The sequence below is a fragment of the Eulemur rufifrons genome, chromosome 7, assembly GCF_041146395.1.
Source record: "Eulemur rufifrons isolate Redbay chromosome 7, OSU_ERuf_1, whole genome shotgun sequence".
NCBI classification, from domain to species: domain Eukaryota; kingdom Metazoa; phylum Chordata; class Mammalia; order Primates; family Lemuridae; genus Eulemur; species Eulemur rufifrons.
In genome coordinates, this window is record NC_090989.1 from 124262193 (window position 1) to 124282998 (window position 20806).

The 20806-nt window shown below is 35.1% G+C and overlaps 1 protein-coding gene across 5 annotated transcripts in view; it reads right to left on the reverse strand.

Moving 5' to 3' along the window:
* ATP2C1 (ATPase secretory pathway Ca2+ transporting 1) overlaps positions 1 to 20806 on the reverse strand; it is a 143601-nt gene that overhangs the window by 58942 nt on the left and 63853 nt on the right. For 4 of the 5 annotated variants that reach the window (XM_069475429.1, XM_069475426.1, XM_069475425.1 and 1 more), the window contains 5 exons: positions 19928 to 20044; positions 17578 to 17667; positions 15276 to 15311; positions 12085 to 12146; positions 11444 to 11552 (listed from right to left, as the gene is read on the reverse strand). In XM_069475429.1, the coding sequence (XP_069331530.1) occupies positions 11444 to 11552; positions 12085 to 12146; positions 15276 to 15311; positions 17578 to 17667; positions 19928 to 20044 (414 nt within the window). The remainder of the gene's footprint in view (positions 1 to 11443; positions 11553 to 12084; positions 12147 to 15275; positions 15312 to 17577; positions 17668 to 19927; positions 20045 to 20806) is intronic. The other variant, XM_069475428.1, reaches the window with a different exon arrangement.

Consider the following 20806-nt stretch of genomic DNA (forward strand, 5'->3'; position numbering starts at 1 on the left):
CAGATGAGCAGTTACAAGTATGGAATAACAGCCTGCGATCCTGATGCAGCCTTAACCAGGAGGCTAATATAGACCTTGTTCTTAAAATACTCTAGTTGTGTATTTTTGACCTGTCTGGCAGTCCCCTTAGGAACCAGTGCGAACGTAGACCTTCATTTCTCATCCCTATCCCACCCCAGCTAAAATGGTTTTCCAGGCATATGTCAAAAGATTAAAGACAAATACTAGCAGGCAAGAGGCTGAGGAAAGGGTAACCAGGATACATACCCAAAAGACTGGAAAGAAGATGAGGTGGAAGTTTCTTGGGGAAATAAGGGCTTAGAAGGGCCACCACTTGTACCAGGGAAGATGGAATGCAACATGGATTCCTAGGACCAGAAGCATGCTCAGAAAAAAACTGAGAAGACCCTAGGATTGCATCTCCAACAGATCTATGGGTTCAGTACAAGCAGGAGATAAAGGGGAAAGCAAAGAAGTAGGCACCTAGCTTAATGTGAAAAAGTACCCCAGCTCAAAGACAGGCTGCAAAGATTGTGAGAATGGTATATTATTTTTCTTTTTTATTCTAGGTAGTTATGGTTGACTGCAGACATAATGGAAAAGAAACTTCAGTGGCCACAAACAACAACAAAAAAATAGTCTTTGCAAAAATAATTTGAAAAAGTCACTAAACAAACTGGACGACTTCAGCCCCCAAAAACCAAAAACAACAAACTTTAGGGAAAAGCAATAATCTGGTATCTAGAGTTACAGTATTATAATATCCAAAATGCCCAGTTTTTAACAAAACACAGAAAGATAAGAAAGTATGGTCGATTCACAGGAAAAAAATAAAGACAGAAACCATCCCTGAGAAAGCTCAGACACAGCTAGAAAAAGACTTTGTCAACTGCCTTACATATGCTCAGTGAAATAAAAGAAACCAGGGGAACTAAAGGAAATCAGAAAACCACCTTATGAACGAATAGAGAATATTCGTAAAGAAAAAATATATAAAAATAAAACAAAGAGAAACTCTGGAGCTAAAAAGTATAAATAATAACTGAAATGAAAAGTTCGCTAGAAGGGTTCAACAGACATGAACAGGTAAGACAAAAAAATCAGCAACCTTGAAGATAGGATGATTCAAATTCACCAATTCAAAGAAAAAGAGAAAAATGAATAGAGCCTAAGGGACATGTAGGACCTATCAACCATAAAAACATACATCCATATCTTGAAGTTATTGTGGATTCCATTCCAGACCACCACAATAAAGCAAATATTGCAATAAAGCAAGTCATACACATTTTTTGATTTCCCAGTGCACTGAAAAGTTATGTTTACACTATACTGTAGCCTATCAAAGTATGCAATAGCATGTCTTTAAAAATGTACGTATCTTAGTTAAAAAATACTTTATTGCTAAAAAAATACTTTATTGCTAAAAAATACTAGCAATCATCTGAGCCTTCAGTGAGTCATAATCTTTTTGCTCTAGAGAGTCTTGCTTTCACGTTGATGGCTGCTGACTAATCAGGGTGGTGGTTGCTAAATGCTGGGATGACTGTGGCAATTTCTGAAAATAAGACAGTAATCAAGTTTGCAGCATTGACTGACACTTCTTTTCACAAAAGTTTTCTCTGTAACATGATTCTATTTGACCGGATCTTACTCACAGAACTTCTTTCAAAATTGGAGCCAATCCTCTCAAACCCTGCCACTGCTTTTTAATTAAGTTTATGTAATACTCTAAATCTTTTGTTATTTCAGCGATATTCACAGCATCTTCAATGAAGTAGATTCCATCTCAAGAAACTACTTTCTTTGCTTATCCATAAGAAGAAACTCCTCATCTGTTTAAGTTTTGTAAGACTGTAACAATTCAGTCACATCTTCATGCTCTACATCTAATTCTCTTGCTATTTCCACCACATCTGCAGTTACTTCCTCCACTGAAGTCTTGAACCCTTCAAAGTCATCCATGAAGGTTGGATTCAACATCTTTCAAACTCCTGTTAATGTGATATTTTGACCTCCACTCATGAATCACAAATATTCTTAATGGTATCTAGAATGGTGAATCCTTTCCAGAAGGTATTTAACTGACTTTGCCCAGAGCCATCAGAGAAGTCACTATCTATGGCAGCTATCACCTACACAAAATGTATTTCTTAAATAATAAGATCTGAAAGTCAAAATTACTCCTTGATCCATGGGCTAGAGCATGGATGTTGTGTTAGCAGCCATGAAAATAATAATATTATTCTCCTGGTACATCGCCATCAGGCTCTTGGGTGACTAGGTACATAGAGCAGTAATATTTGGAAAGGAATTTTTTTTTTTTTCTGAGTAATAGGTCTCAACAGTGGGCATAAAATATTGAGTGAGTCACTCTATAAACAGATGTGCTGTCATCTAGGCTTTGTTGTTCCATTTCTAGAGCCCAGGTAGAATAGATTTAACACAATTCTTAAGATCTCTAAGATTTTTAGAATGGCAAATGAGCACTGGCTTAAATTCAAAAGCTGTGTTAGCCCCTAACAAGAGAGTCAGCCTGTCCTTTAAAACCAGATATTGATTTCTCCTCTCCTGCTATCAAAGATCTAGATGACATCTTTTTACAATAGAAGGCTGCTTTGTCTACATTGAAAATCTGCTGTTTAGTGTAGTCATCTTCATCAATGATCTTAGCTAGATCTTCTGGGATCATTTGCTATAGCTCCTACATCAGCAATTGCTGCTTTACCTTGAACTTTTATGTTATGGAGATAGCTTGCTTCCTTAAAACTCATGAACCAACCTCTGCTAGCTTCCAACTTTTATTTTGCAGCATCCTCAGCTCTCTCAACCTTCACAGAATTAAAGAGAGTTAGGGCCTTGCACTGGATTAGGTTTTGACTTAAGGAAATGTTGTGATCTTCTGGTTTGATCTTCTATCCAAACTACTAATATTTTCCCCGTATCAGCAATAAGGCTGTTTCACTTTCTTATCATTTGTGTGTTCACTAGAGTAGCACATTTAATTTCCTTCAAGAACTTTTCCTTTGCGTTCACACCTTGACTGTTTGTCACAAGAGACCTAGCTTTCAGCCTAGCTTGGGTTCTGGCTACCTTCCTCAGTAAGCTTAATTATGTTTAGCTTTTGATTTAAAGGGAGACATGTGACTCTTCCTTTCACGTGAATACTTCCAGTCATTAAAGGGTTATTAATTGGCCTAATTTCAATATTGTTGTATCTCAGGGAACAGGGAGGCCTGAAGAGTGGGAGAGAAAAAAGGTAACAGCCAGTGGAGTAGTCAGAACATGCACAACATTTATTAAGTTTGCCATCTTGTATGGGTATGGTTTGTGGCTCCTGGCAAAAATTACAATAATAACATCAAAGGTCACCAAAACAGATATAATAAAGTTGAAAACAACATAAGAGTTAACAAAATGTAACAGAGACACAAAGTAAGCAAATGCTGTTGGAAAAATGGTGCTATCATCACATACAAGAGATTCCTAGTAAGATTAATAACCCATTTCTAATCAGAAACCATGGAGGCCAGAGGAGTAGAGTAGCATATTTAGAGTACTCAGAAAGAAAATGTCAATCAAGAATTTTATATCTGGCAACATTATCTTTCAAAAATAAAGGAAAAGAAATTCCTAGCTAAAAACTAAAAGAGCTTATCACTAGTAAGACCTGGCTCACAAGAAATGCTAAAAGAGAGCCCTTTCCAGCTAAAATAAAAAGAAAGTAGAAAGTAACTGAAAGCCGTAAGAAGAAATAAAGAATTCCAGTAAAGATAACTATGTAGACAAATATAAAAGCCAGCCTTATTGTATTTGGTGACTCCTTTTTTGCTTCCTATATGTTAAAAACAAACGCATTAAACACTCATGAATCTATGTTAATGGGCACATAATGTATAAAAATGTCATATGCAACTCCAACATAAAGATGGAAGAGGAGTGGGCTGTATAAGCAAAAGTTGTTGTATGCTATGGAAGCAAAGTTGGTATCACTTCAAATTAGATTTACAAATTTAGGATAGTAATTGTAATCCCCATGTAAACCCTAAGAAAGTAAAAAATATACAGAAAAATAAGGGATAAAAAAGGTACATTTAATAAAGAAATCAATCAAACACAAAATTGAGTACATTGGCAGAATTAAGGAGCATAAAAAGTAACACAAACAGAAAACAAATAACAAAATAGCAGAAGTCTTTTCCTATTAGTATCGCTAAATGTAAACAGATTCAACCAGGGGTGGGGAACCTTTTGATGCTGGAAGGCTGCATCAATTTTGCTGTAATCAAATAAGGCCAGGTTCAAGAAACTTCCATTAGATATACTTAAAAATGTACATTATTTTGTAAAAATCTAACTACTATGTACTTAATAATTTCAAAAAATAAAAACTATTTCTTAATTTTAAAGTTAACTAATCTTTTAATGACTTTGTTCTGTCTTTTTGTTGGAGAGCATTTGAATATTTGGTAGCAACATAGAGGTCTGCGGTTTTAGTTGACGCTCTAGATCTGCACTCCCCAACTCCCATGGCCTATCAGGGATCAAGCCACAGATCTCCACCACTGCCCCCACCTCCTACCCCTGCCCCCAGTCCATGGAAAAATTGTCTTCCATGAAATCAGTCCATGGTGCCAAAAAGACTGGGGACCACTGCTCTAGATGGGTATCAGTCATTTGTGACCTTAAGGGTGTCTTGATTTGGTTTAGGTAGGAGAATGCAGATTGGCAGCAATGTGGCTGAAAGGCAAGAAAGCATTTTTCGAGCATGTTGCCAAAGGCATAGGTATTCTACTGCATTTTTCCATATTTCTATTGGATCTTTCTTAGCATCAAACAATGACTTTAAAATGTCATCTATTAGGAGCTCAACCAATTCCATCTGTAGTTCTTTAGGTGCCTTCGTGATATCAACCAGATCAGGCTGAAATGCTACTTTGAGTGTGATGTCATGATTCTCAAAGTCAGTGAAGCTTGCATTGTATTCTCCGACTAATAGGTCTAAACAGCTGCATGTTCTTCAATTGATTCGCATATCTCATCCTGCTCATCAATGACCTTTGCTAACTGAGGAAAATGTTCACCTAGAATTTCCTTTTGAAGAAGTATTTTGAAAAAAGATAGCTTTTTTTGAAATGCTTGGATTTTTTGTCACATATCATATACAGACTTAGACTTTTTTTATCTTGCAAAGAAACAGTAAAGTCATTTTGATTTAACATATCACACAGAAATGCTGCATTCCATTAGAAATCTTTTTTTTTTTACTCCTTTCAGTATCATTCCCAAGAAATCTTCTTCCAATAATTCGAATTGCTGATTCTGTTCTTCATAAAATTTAACCATGTGTTCTCACAGAGGTAAAATTTTGGCTAACACCTGTCCCTGCGATAGCCAACCCTCTTTAGAATGATATGGCAAATCCACACTGAACACCTCATCATTCAACTTTAGCACGTTTTGAAACTAATGATGCCATGGTTGCATTTGCATGAATACAGTTAACAATACTTAATAACTTGTTGCAAAGTGTCACTTACATACACTCACTAAATTTACCAAATTCAGCCCAACTTCATGACATTTATCTTGAAAGTTGTTAAAGATATGTATTCCCCATGTTCTGTTCCCAAGGGTGCCCAAAGTAACTCTTCATAACAAAGAAAATCTTGTTACAACCCAAATGAAGTATAAAACCTGCCCTGAGTCAGTAGCTATCAGTTGATTCATCCTAATCGATTGAATAATATATATTTTCCTTTTGAAGCATTGCATGAAGTTGTTCTGTTAAGTTGAAGGCTAATTCATGCTGCTGATCGGTTATGTATGATTCTCCTTGAAAGAGGCATTTGTTTGTACTTTGAAACATTACCAGGGTCTAAGCAACCTGTAACTTCAACAATGCATTGATCTTTCACAATTTCTACATCATTGCATGGCTTCCCCTTTTCCCCCAATATATAAGTTACTTTATAAGTTGCTTCAGTGGCATTATTTCCAGGTCTTATTGCTGCTTGAAAGAATTGTCTTTGCTTTGCTTTTCATCTTTTAATTTCTGCAATACAACCTTTTGCACCTCTCCCTCTAATTTAAAATATTTGCGGTCCTTGTGAGTGTTATAATGCTGATGAGCATTGAATTCCTTTAATGTTAATATTACAGTATTACAAAGCAAGCAAATCACCTCATCTTTAGCAAAAACAAGATAATATTGCAATTCCTAATCCTCATTTAAAAAAATCTGTTTTCTTCCTTCAGTAGGTTCTCTTGGTCTTCTTTGACATGATAGGCTGTTAAGCAGACAGAATTAAAAAATACTGTCAAGCTGTTTATTCACAAATTCCACTTCAAACACAAACACAGTGCACTGCTGTCAAAAGCTGATAATAGACTGGCATACTTGACCCCCATAAACTCATGCCACTAGTGCAGTAGTGGCGCCAGTCAGATGGAAAAAGTTAGAACTAAATCATGAGCATAGCAGCTGTCAGTTTAGCCCTTATTGCTTACTAATGTTCTAACTGTGCCAGTCAATCTGGGAGGATTATTATTTTTTTTTTTTTTGAGACAGAGTCTCACTCTGTTGTCCAGGCTAGAGTGCCGTGGCGTCAGCCTAGCTCACAGTAACCTCAAATTCTCAGGCTCAAGCGATCCTCATGCCTCAGCCTCCCAAGTAGCTGGGACTACAGGCATGCGCCACCATGCCCAGCTAATTTTTCTATATGTATTTTTAGCTGTCCATATAATTTCTTTCTATTTTTAGTAGAGACGGGGTGTTGCTCTTGCTCAGAGTGGTCTCGAACTCCTGAGCTCAAACAATCCACCTGCCTCAGCCTCCCAGAGTGCTAAGAGTACAGGCATAAACCACCGCACCCGGCCCTGGGTAGATTATTTTGTTGAAACTTATTTTATTCTTCATTTTAAAAATAAAGATGCTCATTTTTAAAATAAAAATATAAAAGATGAACAAAAATGTATTAATAAAAAAAGGATTTGTTCTATAAAATTTGGATTCTGTCAAAAGGCCGCACTTAAGGACCTAGAAGGCCCCATGATCTGGAGTCATAAGAATGGCTAATTCTGAGGCCAGGCATGGTGGCTCATGCCTATAATCCTAGCATTCTGGGAGGCCAAGGTGGGAGGATCCCATGAGGTCAGGAGTTCAAGACCAGCCTGAGCAAGAGCAAGACCCCGTCTCTATAAAAAATACAAAAATTAGCCAGGTGTGGTGGTGCATACCTGTAGTCCCAGCTACTCAGGAGGCTGAGGCAGGAGGATCACTTGAGTTCAGGAGTTTGAGGTTGCAGTGAGCTATGATGATGCCACTGCACTCTAGGTGGGGCAACAGTGCAAGACATTGCCTCAAAAAAAAGAACAGTTTAATCTTGACTCTTAGCCCAAGTGGTGGTTCCCTAAAAGAAGTTTGATACATTTAGAAAATCATCAAATCAAAAATTGGGTAAAAAAAAAAAAAGAACCACAAAGGAAAGTATCAGTAGATTTATTCATTCAGAACTATGAATCAATGAAAATCTTGCTATATTTCAGGCAATGTATTGGGCTTAGTTAAAAAGTTATAGTTGTGAGAGGTAAAATATTTTCAACAGACAATAAATCCTCTTGGCCGGGCGCGGTGGCTCACGCCTGTAATCCTAGCACTCTGGGAGGCCGAGGCGGGTGGATTGCTCGAGGTCAGGAGTTCGAGACCAGCCTGAGCAAGAGCGAGACCCCGTCTCTACTAAAAATAGAAAGAAATTATATGGACAACTAAAATATATATATACAAAAAATTAGCCGGGCATGGTGGCGCATGCCTGTAGTCCCAGCTACTCGGGAGGCTGAGGCAGTAGGATCGCTTAAGCCCAGGAGTTTGAGGTTGCTGTGAGCTAGACTGACGCCACGGCACTCACTCTAGCCCGGGCAACAAAGCGAGACTCTGTCTCAAAAAAAAAAAAAAAAAAAATCCTCTTTTGCTCTGACCCTTATATTGTCTTCTTTTACAAAGAATTCTTTTTTTAAATGTTGATACAGACTTTACCTGGAACAATACATAAAATACACTATGTCTTCACAAAGGTAAAATGTACTGTTATGCAGGTATACACAGTCTATAAGACTGCTTTGTCTAAAGTCAAAGTCCGACCAAATCATTGGCTATCACTAATTAAACGGCTAATGGTACCTCTTCTCAAATACCATTAGAAGTTAAAATAAAAACCCTAGGGGAAAAACAAGAGAAAACATGCCCAAAGCTCAATTCTGCTAAATTTTACTGTCCCAGTTCCACCAGTGCTTCTGAGGTTCCTGAGCTGAAAAGGCTACTGTCACCAACATATACAGTCTACTCTCCCTATCAATGGGTTCCACATCCATGGATTCAACCAACCATGGGTTAAAAATATTTGAAAGAAAAAAGCAACAAAAAAAATACAAATAAAAAATAATATAGATGTTAGTATAACAACTACTGGCACAGCATTTACGTTCTATTAGGAATTGTTAGCAATCTAGAGATAATTTAAAGAATACAGGAGGATATACTGCACCACTTTACATAAGAGACTTGAACATCTGTGGGATCTTTTAGGAACCACAGAGATCCTGGAACCAATCCTCTGTGGATACTGAGGGATGACTACATTGGCTCACCCACTGGCTTACAGAAAACTGACTCAGACAAGGGTAAAAATACACGATTACTTAAATTATCAACATTAGTCTTTAAAAAGTATTTACAAAATGGCAGTCTCAGCCTGTTATGGTCTAAACTATATACTCCTGAAATTCACATGCTGAAGCTCTAACCAGCTAATGCAATGTTATTTGGAGATAGAACCTTGGGAGGTAATTAGGGGTAGATGAGGTCATACAGCTGGGGTCCTTATAGTAGCATTAGTGGCCTTATAAGAGGAAGATCGAGAAATTGCTCTCTCTGCCATGTCAGGACACAGCAAGAAAGCATCCGTCTGCACCTAGGAAGAGAGCCCTCATGAGAAACCAAACTCTGCCAGACCTTGATCTTGGACTTCCAGGCTCTAAAACTGTGATAAATAAAGGTCTGTTGTTTCAGCCACTCCGTCTATATGGTGTTTTGTTATAGCAGTTTGAGCTGTAACAAAATATAGCCTATAAAAAGATAATTTCTGATAACAGTTATATGGCAGTCAGGTCACCGAATGTGCTGACAAGAAACTGAAGAGGGCCCAGGCAAGCTGACAACCAAAATGTGAAACCAATGAAACTTATGACAGGAACCACAGAGTCACAGAATGATGACACAAAAGCGGCAACCTTAGCACTGCGCCCAGTCTACCAAAAGAGAACTAACTAAATTGCAGAAGTCCAGGGCCTTGCTTTCTGTAAAGTGAAACACGCATGTGCTTTGTGAGAAATTAATAACTTCCCAAAGCTTACTGAAGAGTTTTCTGATTCCTTTAAACCCTAATGAAGAGTTTATTTTGTGTAGTAATATCAAATGACCAGCCAGCTTACAAAATCATCCAAAGATCACCACAGCCAAACTGAGCAAACAAAACTCCAATAAGCCAATTTAATTTCAAGAAGCTATCGGCTTCTTTGTCCGGAAGAGAAATCAACTTTATTAGCCATATTATATCTTAAGTCAGTACATTTAAATCTAGATGCAGGATGAAAGACTCAAATCTTTTAAGAAAGTTATTTTAATCTACTCCCAAAGTAGTTGCACAGGCCTGTTTGGGGTCCCAGGTAGTAGGCAAAACAAATAGGCAGAATTAAGGTAGAGGGGATCAAAAATGTTCAACTATATATGTAGAAGTGGATTAACTAGAACAAAATTATACTAACTATGGCAATGCAGAATAAAACATGCTGATGCAGTGTTTGAAAAGTTAACAAGTAGAGGGAAAACAACGACAAATTACTTTACAAGACATATGTTTATAATTCTTATTGAACTCAAAGTCTTCATGTATTTGCTGAATGGATAAAACACATACTAATCCATACTCTGACAGGTTCTTCTCCAAACTGTTTGCACATGAATTTTAAGATAATTAATTCTCAAATCAATTAACCCTTATTTAAATGAAAACCCTAAAATACTTTACAAAGCCAAATGGCATTTTGAAGTTTCTATGTTATTATTCTGCTCAAATTGTTCAAACAATGGGAAACCCCATCTTCTGATTAGCCCACTGAGGAAGTCTGCACAGATAGATATTCTGGAGTGCTTCTCTTCCAAAGATGGCATAAACTCCATGAATTCAAATTAGGGTTCTTTGGGGAAGAGGAGAAGATGATTTATGCCAAATGACAGGATTACCTAATCTCTGAGAAAGAATAATTCAAGGTATTATCATAAACTAAATATTAAGGACAGATGGAAAGAAGAATTTTAAAAATTAACATTAAAAACATGCAAAAAGGAGAAAAAAGGTAATATAATGTAAAATTAATAATGTTCCTAACATTTGCTATATTATTATACTAATTACTCCTATTCACCCAATTAAAGCAATCCAATATCATTCCATGGATAATTTCAAGTATTAAGAAAAAAGGTCTCTTTTTAAAGATTAAGTAAAGTTTGTTCTTATTACAATTTGAAAAATTCTTCAGGCTTTCTACAACCTCTATAAGAACATTATGGGCCACAGTAAGTATTTAAAAACTGACAACTCTATGGATGTTAATGAACAGCTCAATGCTAATAGTGGATAAGGCTGGCATGTTAACAGACTATGAAGCCTCTTAAACTAAGCGCCTACCTCCATTTTCCAGGCCTTCAATCTATTCTACACACTGTAGCCAGATTAAGGGTACCATCATTTGCCAGCTGCGCATGACTCTCAAGAGTTAATTCCTAACCAATAAAATCAAAAGTGAAATTTAGTATCCAAGGCCCTCCTAAAATTAATTCTATCATACATTTTCTATCCTTCACATACCCTAGCCCCATATCATATACTGGGATTTGAATATTATTGCTTCATTGTCTTCCCCATCTCTTTCCACTACTGATCTTCAAATGCCAAAGCCATGGTGTCTGAGGCATTCTCTGAGCTCACCCAAATTAGTTGGAACCGCTCCCTTCTTTAAATTTCCACACCCTATTCTTTGAACTTCTCTTACTCAATTCTGAATTCTACCTTATTTTTTGGTGAGTGATTGTATACACATATAGTATACTAACTAATCAAGAATTCTGTCATATCATCTTTGTCTTTCACAGTCTTAACATACAGGTTCCAACAAAGCTCTGCTAATTGACTAAACATACACCTAAAAAGACTACAGTAGAGACCTATATTTTAAGGAAAAAAAAGTTTACATACCTCACTATTTAAACTAGAATACCAAATGTTTCAAATCAACCATGTGTTAAACATTAAAACTATTAATGTTTATTCTTTAATTAATATCCAAGTATTTTCACTTCTCACAAACAGATCCCCAAATTTACCTCAAACAAGCGTAAGTCAGCAGGAACTCTGTCCCCAACAGAAAGGCAAACTGTATCACCTGGAACCAAATCTCGGGCAAGTGTATGCTCCAATTTTCCTTCACGCACACTGTAACACGGAACAGAAACAACCATAGTTGAAAAAACCAGGCCATGCCACTTATCTAAACAAGTTATTTCTGGTGGGCTTGCCTGAGGGAAAACATATTCTATTATTACCACGTCCAAGGAGGTAAGTCAAATATAAGAACCAAAAAAAAAATCTGTTTCTGTGCCCTTGTTAACTAAAATGCTAAGATGACAAAGTATCATTGGAAAAACCAACTAGTTGTTTAAATGTAAAATATGAAAACTGAAACAACGTTCTGAATCACCCAGGTCTGTTTGATTGTGCATCACTATCACTTAGCACATACGCATACAAAAAAAAAAATCTGTTGAATAAATCCATGTCTCAAGAATCTCAAAATTAGAACTTTTAATAGTGTAATTTTGCTATATTGATTAGACCAGGAATTTTTCATGTGAGATTCATAGTCTCTTCCTTATGTTTAGCCACAATGTATACTATACTATTAATACTTGGATTCAATTTCTATTTTTAAAGGGATAGAAATCCATACCAAAAAAAAGGTTCATACCAATGGCATTCTGGTGGCACCAGTTTACTCAATTCTTCAAGAGATTTTTCTGAACGATATTCCTATTCAAACAAAAAGAAAAGTAGAACTTAACAAAAAACACTTATAAAGAAATGCAAATATGTATCTATGAATGTATTCCATTTGACTTATCAATCGCAATCATTATTTAAAAATTTCCCCCAATTCTTATCTCTTCCTTTACTTGTGCTTGTACCCCTACCCATAAAATCTTGTCCCTTATTTAAAAATGTTAAATTATAGAGATCAAACAATTTTGATAATTAAATATTCCTAGTTTTACATTTTAATAGTCAAATGTTCAAGCCTAAGGTTAAATTATTTATAAGAAAATGAAAACTGATTAGCATGTCTAAGGATATATAATTTTAAGTCATTAAGTCTTAAAATTAAGAAAATTTTATGTTTTGTATTTAACAACCAAGGAAGTCAAAGAAAATTAACTGAAAGCAACATCTGCTTTGAGGATTTAAGCCCATACTAACTGCAATGGTTTTCTAATGGCTTAGAAAAAAACATGAGATAAACAAGGAGATGTGGCCAACTCTACCGTAATAGACATCCTTCCCATCAACCTGTATTATCTGAAAGGGAAAATAGTACTAACTCTGTTGTGTTCCAGCCTTCTTCTGTTTATATACCCAACAGCTAAGAGTCAGAGACATCCTTCACCCCACTATACTATTTAGTCCATGTTTCCATGGGCAGTCTTGCTTCACCCAACAACACTGCTATTTTTGCCTCACGTCTTCACTAAGGACACCAATCTTTTGATCTAAGGTTAAAAGAAGGAGGGACAAATAGTTAGGGTGAAAGGTGGAGAGTGTTTTGAAATGACTGCAGTGCTAGTACTAATCAAAATTTCACACTTATCACAAACTTCAAATAGAAAATGCAAGGCTGCATGAGAATAATTTAGAACTAAATCAGTCTATATTTAAGCTAGAAGAACAAATGTAAAGAAAATCTACAAATATAGAAATTACAAGTTCCTCAAACACCAAAGAATTTGGAACTCTTGCCCAACAATTCATAAAAGGCTAAAAAATACTCACTAATCCTAGATCCCAATAATATATGACATAAAAGCTGCCCAACCTTATCTACCTCTTTTGGTTTCTTTGGCTCTACTCCCCACAACTATAAATATACCTCTATATCAAAATGATCATTTAACACACCACTAAAAACCTGATGGCCATCTCTAATAAATGCCTAAAAAAAGTTATTTTTCAGATTTATTGTAAGGTAGTAACTAACATATAACTATATAAAACAATTAGCTAATTTTATGGCTGGGAAGAAGTATAATGGTGTGAGGAATGGGGATTAGGAAAAGATAGGGCAAGGCAGACATAAATGTAAAAATAATATAAAAAGCACTCTTAAGATACATGTAAAAACATGAATACTAAATAATCAAGCATTAAGAATTTTATACATTTTTTATTGTTTTTTGATTAAGCATTACAAGTTCAATTGACAATAAGATTTTTTTTAGTGAGGGTTTTTACTTGCTATTTATAGAATATTTTGTTGGTTTCACGGGCACATTTAGGGGAAAGGGTCACATCTATGTAAGAAATCAGATCTAGAAATTTGAAACTGGGCTTTTCATGTTTTAATCCTTTTGTGAGTTTTTCATCAAAGGAACGTAATCATAAAGATATTTAGCAGTCGGTCACAGGCAATGTATTTAAAGTGTTTAACACTATCTTGTGTAAAATTCTACAATGACTTATGTTAAAATCACTATTTTATGGGGTTTTTAGAGAGAAGGGGCTTTCTACTAATCAAAGGGCTACTAAAGTCTTCCATACACAGTGATAATATCTGCAGGAATCCTTCTGAAGAAGGGCATTCCACACATCTGACATATTATTAAAGATGCAAAAAGGTTCCAGTTACTGGTCCAGTGGGTCATAACACCCTCTTGGCTGAATGAGTAACTGCCTTGACTAATGCCTGGCCTGAAATGACCTATCCTGAACTAATCAGCTCTACCTACCTGCGGGCAACATTTGTCCATTCCAAGCAAGAAGATTCCCCTAAAACAGGAACCCTGATGGTCTACTAATGGAGCCCACAAACTTGCTGCAAATAATGACTCCAACTGGCTTTCTACACTGGGTCACTATAGAACTAATAACTTACTAGGTTAGAAATTACCCTAAGAAGCCAGGATAGAGACAAGAAATACCCAGGGCATAAATTATATTAATAGATATGAGAATAACCACACACAAAGTATTCAAAATAGCATGAACTTCAGCATTACAAAACAATATTACATTTTTCTCTAAACTGGAATGATTTTCTATTCTTATTAATGATGTTTTAGCTAAAAATGAGACCTGCCAATATTCTGAAACACTGTTCTAAAATCTACAGAAGTTTCAGATAGGTAAATAAACATAAAACTAAGCCTACTTTTTAATTTATGCCTATACTTATTAACAGAAATCCTGACATTACATCTACATTCACAGTAATTTTTAAAAGGGGCTCCTTTTTGTATGTTTTATTCTACTATTTCAATGGCTATGATAAATAGGAAGTTTGATCCAGATCAGAACATACCTCTGTGGAAAAATGAGTAATTTAGAAAAAGGGAGGAGAGGAGGGGGTCAATAACAGTGATTAGAAGCATTTTAACTTCAAAAAAAACACACAAATGAGGTCTGAAAATAAATTCAATAAACAAATACACCACTCTGCCAAGGAAATTAGTTACAGATCTACGGAATTTTCTTCAAACAGTTCTTCATAAATTGACCTTTTAATTCTACACTCTTTTTTTTTCCATCTAGACTTTAATAGGTATTAAAACAGTAGTATTATAAAACTAAACCTTGGCCTAATTTTTTAAATGGAAAAATAAAAAAAAACTTACTGCTAGATTTTATTTCTATACTATGCCTTTTGTTTCCATCAAATAAAAATTTGCTTCACTTACTCTTAATACTATCAAAAAAACCTAGATTTTCCATTTCACTACCTAAATCAAAGCAGTTCCTTAGTTCCACAGGCTTCCCTAGAGAGTTGTCTGTATCTAAAATTATTTCAAAAACTATGAATAAATTGTGCTGATGGGGATTATCACCCCCCCATAAGCCACCTTAAGTAATTAACTAACATACTATTTTATGTTGGCAAAATAGACTACTTACCTGAACAAAGGCAACTGTAACGACAATAAGTATTGCCTAAATGAAACAAAGAAAGAGCCTTTTAAATCAGACATTATTTTAAGAAATAACTGTTAATCATATTTTATTTTTCTAAATATCTGCAGTCCCAAGATAACAGATTTTAAACATTGTGATCAGCTGGAGAAGAAAAGACAACTTTGCCTTGAGGCCTAGGGGGAAAGAAACTGACAGTTTACAGTAGCTTGCCATTCCTAGGAGAGCTTCTCAAACTTTTTGATCTCAGGATCCCCTGATGCTCTCACAAATTGAAGACCAGCTTTCCTTTACGTGGGTTACATCTACCATACTAAGTTTTTCAATTACTCAATTTTAATTTCTACTTATTAATTCATCTAAAAAATTAAATTTTAATAAAAATGGCAGTTTTAAATTTTTTTCTATCTTTAATATCTGATTTAATAGAAAGCTGGTATTCAATCTACTGCAATGTGTTGTTGAGGCTTAAGTATATGATCTTCATATACTTAATCCAGCCTCATACAGACACACACTTGGGAAAGGGAGTAGTATTTTAACAGCCTTTTCAGATTGTGGATATTCTTAGCTATTACACCAAAACTTGACAAGTGTTACTAATAGTTATTGAAAGGTAATCTATTAGCCAGGTGCAGTGGCCCATGCCTGTAATCCCAGCACTTTGGGAGGTCAAAGCAGTAAGAACACTTAAGCCCAGGAGTTCAAGACCAGCCTGGGCAATATAGCCGGACCCTCATCTCTACAAAAAAAAAAAAAAAAAATTTTAAAAATTAGTCGGGTGTGGTGGCCTGTAGTCCTAGCTACTCGGAAGGCTGAGGTGGGAAGAGTCCTTGAGACCAGCAGTTCAAGGCTGCAATGAGCTGTGATCCAGCCACTGCAACAGAGCAAGACTCTCTCTAATAAATAAATAATGGTAATCTGCAATATAGAATCTAAAATATCAGTGAATTTTCATAATCTGTTATATTAAAATCCGTTGCTCTCTCTTGCATTTTGAATGGATCTTTTACCACTGAACATTTCATAATATCATGTATTGGTCATTTGAGAAATATTGTTTCATTTGGTTATTCAAAACTTCCCAATGTTGACAAATTTTAACAGTTTAAAAAACACACACACATTTGTTGAAATCACTACTGATCTCATTTGAATAAAGTCTTAAATATTGGGATGCTATCCAGTTCATGGTAATGCATAAAAATTTTCCAAAACTCTAATTACTGCTTCAAAGCCTGAATTTTATCATCAGCAACAAATTCTGCCAGCTGCTTTCCCTGGTGTGACAGGCTTACTTAACTGACTTTCAAAAAAAAGTCTGCTTGTTACTCAAGTTTTAATAACATGGTTTGACTACAAGGCTAGTTTCAAGTATAAGGCTAGTTTACTTCATAATAATCACCCTTCCTTGAGACAACCATCATACTTCACATACAAAAGTGTTCTATGCATACTTTCTGTTTCATTACACAGATTTTAAAGGTATGTACTCAAGGGTAAAGATTTAATAAAATTAATTTTTACTGCTATATCAAGAACATTCATTCGTAAGAGAAACAAAGAAAGAAAACAATGACTACTAATACAGTTTGGTGCCATTACTTTGATTTGTGCTAAGGCTCTACCAGTTTTACCACCACTGCTTTTGGGCCATTGATGAAAATATCTATAGTGAAAGGACAAATAATGTTTTAGTATTATTAAAATAGTTTTGACTGCACATACTCCCTGAACAGGTCTCAGAGACTCCTGGGAGACCCAAGAAACAGTTCAAGAACTGCAGCTCTACATTAATATCTTTGTGTTATTAAGCATAACACACTTGCTTTAATGAATGCTTACACTTGCTATAAATTTTTAAACTACAATAAAACAGGGCACAAGAAAAACAACTATTCAGCGAAAGCTAGAATAACCTAGCTGGAAAGAATAAAATTGTACACAGTAAATACAGTGTGCACTGTTAAAGAATATTTTCAAATTCACATCAGGCTTTAGTTCACAATTAGTCAATACATATTCTCAATTGTGAAGTAAAATAAATTTAAAATTTAATCGGAAAATTATGAAATATTTCATATTTGTGGAATTATCAGATTGTTAAATAATTTTCATGTGTGGCAATCAGATCTTTAAATATTACTCAAAATTACTGCAATTAAAGGCAGAATTTGGACAGTAACAAAAAAACCTGAAGGCATTTCTCCATTCAATTTCCAAAATAAAAACCAATCCTAATTTATACAATTAATCAGCAGATTAAAAAATATATGTCTTTTCTTACCACAGTGATACTGACGGCATCATCAAACTGATGCATTAAAACACTGATGACTGCAGAAGCCAGGAGCAGCATAATAAGGGGATTTTTAAACTGAAAGTAAAAACAAATAGCAATTCAACAGTGTTTTGCATGAATGATAGTCCTATCTCAGGAAAAGCTTAAAAAAATCTTAACAGCATGATTAGAAAATTATAAGAGTCTACATTTGGCTTGTTTTATATATCTCTTCAAGTAACCAATAAGGAAGTGCTTATATTTAACTGCATTTAAAGCTTCATAACAGCTTCTTTTCAGAAAATAAGAAAATATCAGTACTTAAAACTACAAATTAACCAATTCCTTACAGTATGCAAGTACCTTCAGTGTATTAATTTAATAAATATAGCTGTTCTGAATTTCTACTGAGGCTAGAAAAAGTAGAAGATGATTTTTAAGCTAAAGATTTAGGTTAAACACTGATAGAACATCTAAATTAGGAGATTCAAACTTCCTCACATAAGTCAATTAGTGCAGATTTCAATTCTGTGGTTGACCCACACACCACAGGAATAACCCCCAGAGACAGCTAGGAGCAGACAGTAAGGTCCTCTCCACAGAGGAAATTGAAGATTTTTCTCAAGGCCGGTTTCACTGGTTTTCTATCTAGCAGAGAAAATAGTATCTAAAGAAACAGGACTATAACACCAACTCAATCAGGAAGCATTTAAATGACCACATACCAGAGTCACCCCAAATTCTATCTCCAACCCCTAGATCCCATAGCTCCAAGGTTACGTGCCACCACCTCCAATTCCCTTTATAGCACCATTCCCTGACACAGTAGTTCTAATCATAATAATCAAGTGAGAAACTTTTAACAAATACCAATGTCTAGGTTCACACCAGACCAATTAAATTAGAATCTATAGGCATAAGTCCCAGGCTTCAGCATCTTTTTAAGCACTCCCCAAGGAATTCTAATGAGTAAAGGATTAAAAAAAAAGAAAAAAAAAAGAAAAAACTGCTCTAACAAAATAAAACTGCAACTGCAATATGGTTCAGGGCTGACCAACCACAATCCTGAGTTAAAGTGCCTGGGTTTGAATCCAGCTCCTGTCACCTGTGTGTCACCTTAATCTTTTTAAGCCCCAGATTCTTCATCTGGTAAAAGAGAACCTTAATACCAAGGAATTGTCATAAGGATTAATCAGCAATGTATATTGAACTACTATGTAAACCGTAACACCCTCTTTAAAATGTTAGCTGTTAAATTAACATCACGTTTGGAGGGCGAGGCCCATGGTTGTCTTTATTTTCCCCTAAAAAAGCTGTGCCACGGTAGTAAGCACATCACTTGATAGATGGCAGGCAACAGATGTTTGCAGAACAACAAATTCAGTTTTCTCCAGACAGGAGTAAAGAGTCACCTGGTGCTTTATGATCAGCAATATTTACTGTTAACTATTGCTTGTGCTTAACTACATTACAGGCATTGTTAATTTAACTCTCACAGAAATCCCAGGGAGCAAGTACTCTACCTTTGATAACAGGATCAAGAAAAAAAAACATTAAGTCATACTGCCTGGTGACATATCAAATCATTATGGTTTGTAAATTCAGAGTAAACTACATCAATTTTTCCTGAAGTTTTAGGTAACGTGGAAATGTGGTAAATGTGATAATACAAATATGCATACAAAAAGTATTCCATAAAAACAGGACACATATGAGGTTCTTTTAATCTCTAAAATTTCAGTTTTGCTACTTTATTTAGACAAACTCATTTGCAAAGTTAAGGCTGGTAAATTTGGGTTTATTCGCAGGTAAGTCCCCTTAGAAGTTAAACATAGATCTTTTTTTTTTTTTTCTTTTCATAGATCTTTTTTAAAAAAAAAAGAACCTGCAGGTTAGAAGGCACAAAAACTTTCTTTACAAAAAAGAAATTTTTAGCAAAATTTATCTGCTTAGCAAAACCACCCTACTTGTTGAAAACTGGCCATAGTATCTTGTAATTTTTACACTAATATAATTGTTATCAAGAAAAAAATCCTAGAATAAGTCTTTCCTAAAACATTAGGATGGAATAAAATATAATTATAAATAACAACTATCTATTGAGAGCTTACTTTCAAGTTCTCTATCTGTAAAGGAAAACTACTGTCAATAATATGACCTTCACATGGTATATTTAAATTTAAATGTAGGAAGATTTACATACTAAAAAGTACAGAAATTCCAACCTAACAGTAAGCCCTAACAAATGAAAACGTTTAGATAAAAAATACCTAAAAAATAATTTCCTTTCTTCATAAATAACTTCACAAAAGTCCATGTAAATTACACAGCAGAGGAGGAAATAAAAGTATCTCACCTGAGAAATGTACTTCTTCCATAGTGGCTCATCTTCACTGATATCAAACTCATTCCAGCCATGGAAAGCTCGCCTATGACTAACTTCATTTTTGTTTAGACCATTCTGAAGATCAGCCTATTAGATTTTACACATAAAAGTTAATGAAAATGCTCACACAGAACAAAAGAAAAAAGAACACAAAAAAGTGCATGTGTATGATCACATTTATAGGAAGTTATACAACAATCAACACTACTCTATGATGACAGAAGCCTTATTAGTGGTTGCCTTAAGCCTGGGGTGATACATTGAGGGGGATTAATTGCAAAGAGACATGGGGAGCTTTTTGGAGTGATAAAAATGTTCTATATCTTAATTGTGGTGGTGGTAGTCTCATCTGTCAAAATGTAAATTGTATACTTAAAAAAAGGGCACTGTATTTTACATAAATTATACCTCAATAATACTGAGTTTTTAAAATGTAAGCAACAAGGTAAAGTTCAACAAACTATAGAGAAAAAGGAATAATACAAACCAGCCACAAGACTTACAGAAACACATCAGTACATTTTAACTAGCTTTTTTCTTTTCATTGTTGTTTAGTTGCTTTCTAAAATTATTTTCTCCACAAGAACATTCAATGGGCCATGAATACCTTCCTTGTTCTTTGAGTCTATCAAACAAAACCCTGAGGTTGGTGGCACTGTTTGTTCTTGGATTGTATAATTATTTCAGGCCAAAAATATGTGCTTCCTAAATTACTCAAAGTAATGAAGTTAAGATGAACTTGCTCTTGGGACATTTTATGTTCTATGAATACCACCTATGGATGATTCAGTTACCATCTCTAATGAGTTATGATTGTAATGAGTTATTATTGTAACTATCATTAAAGAA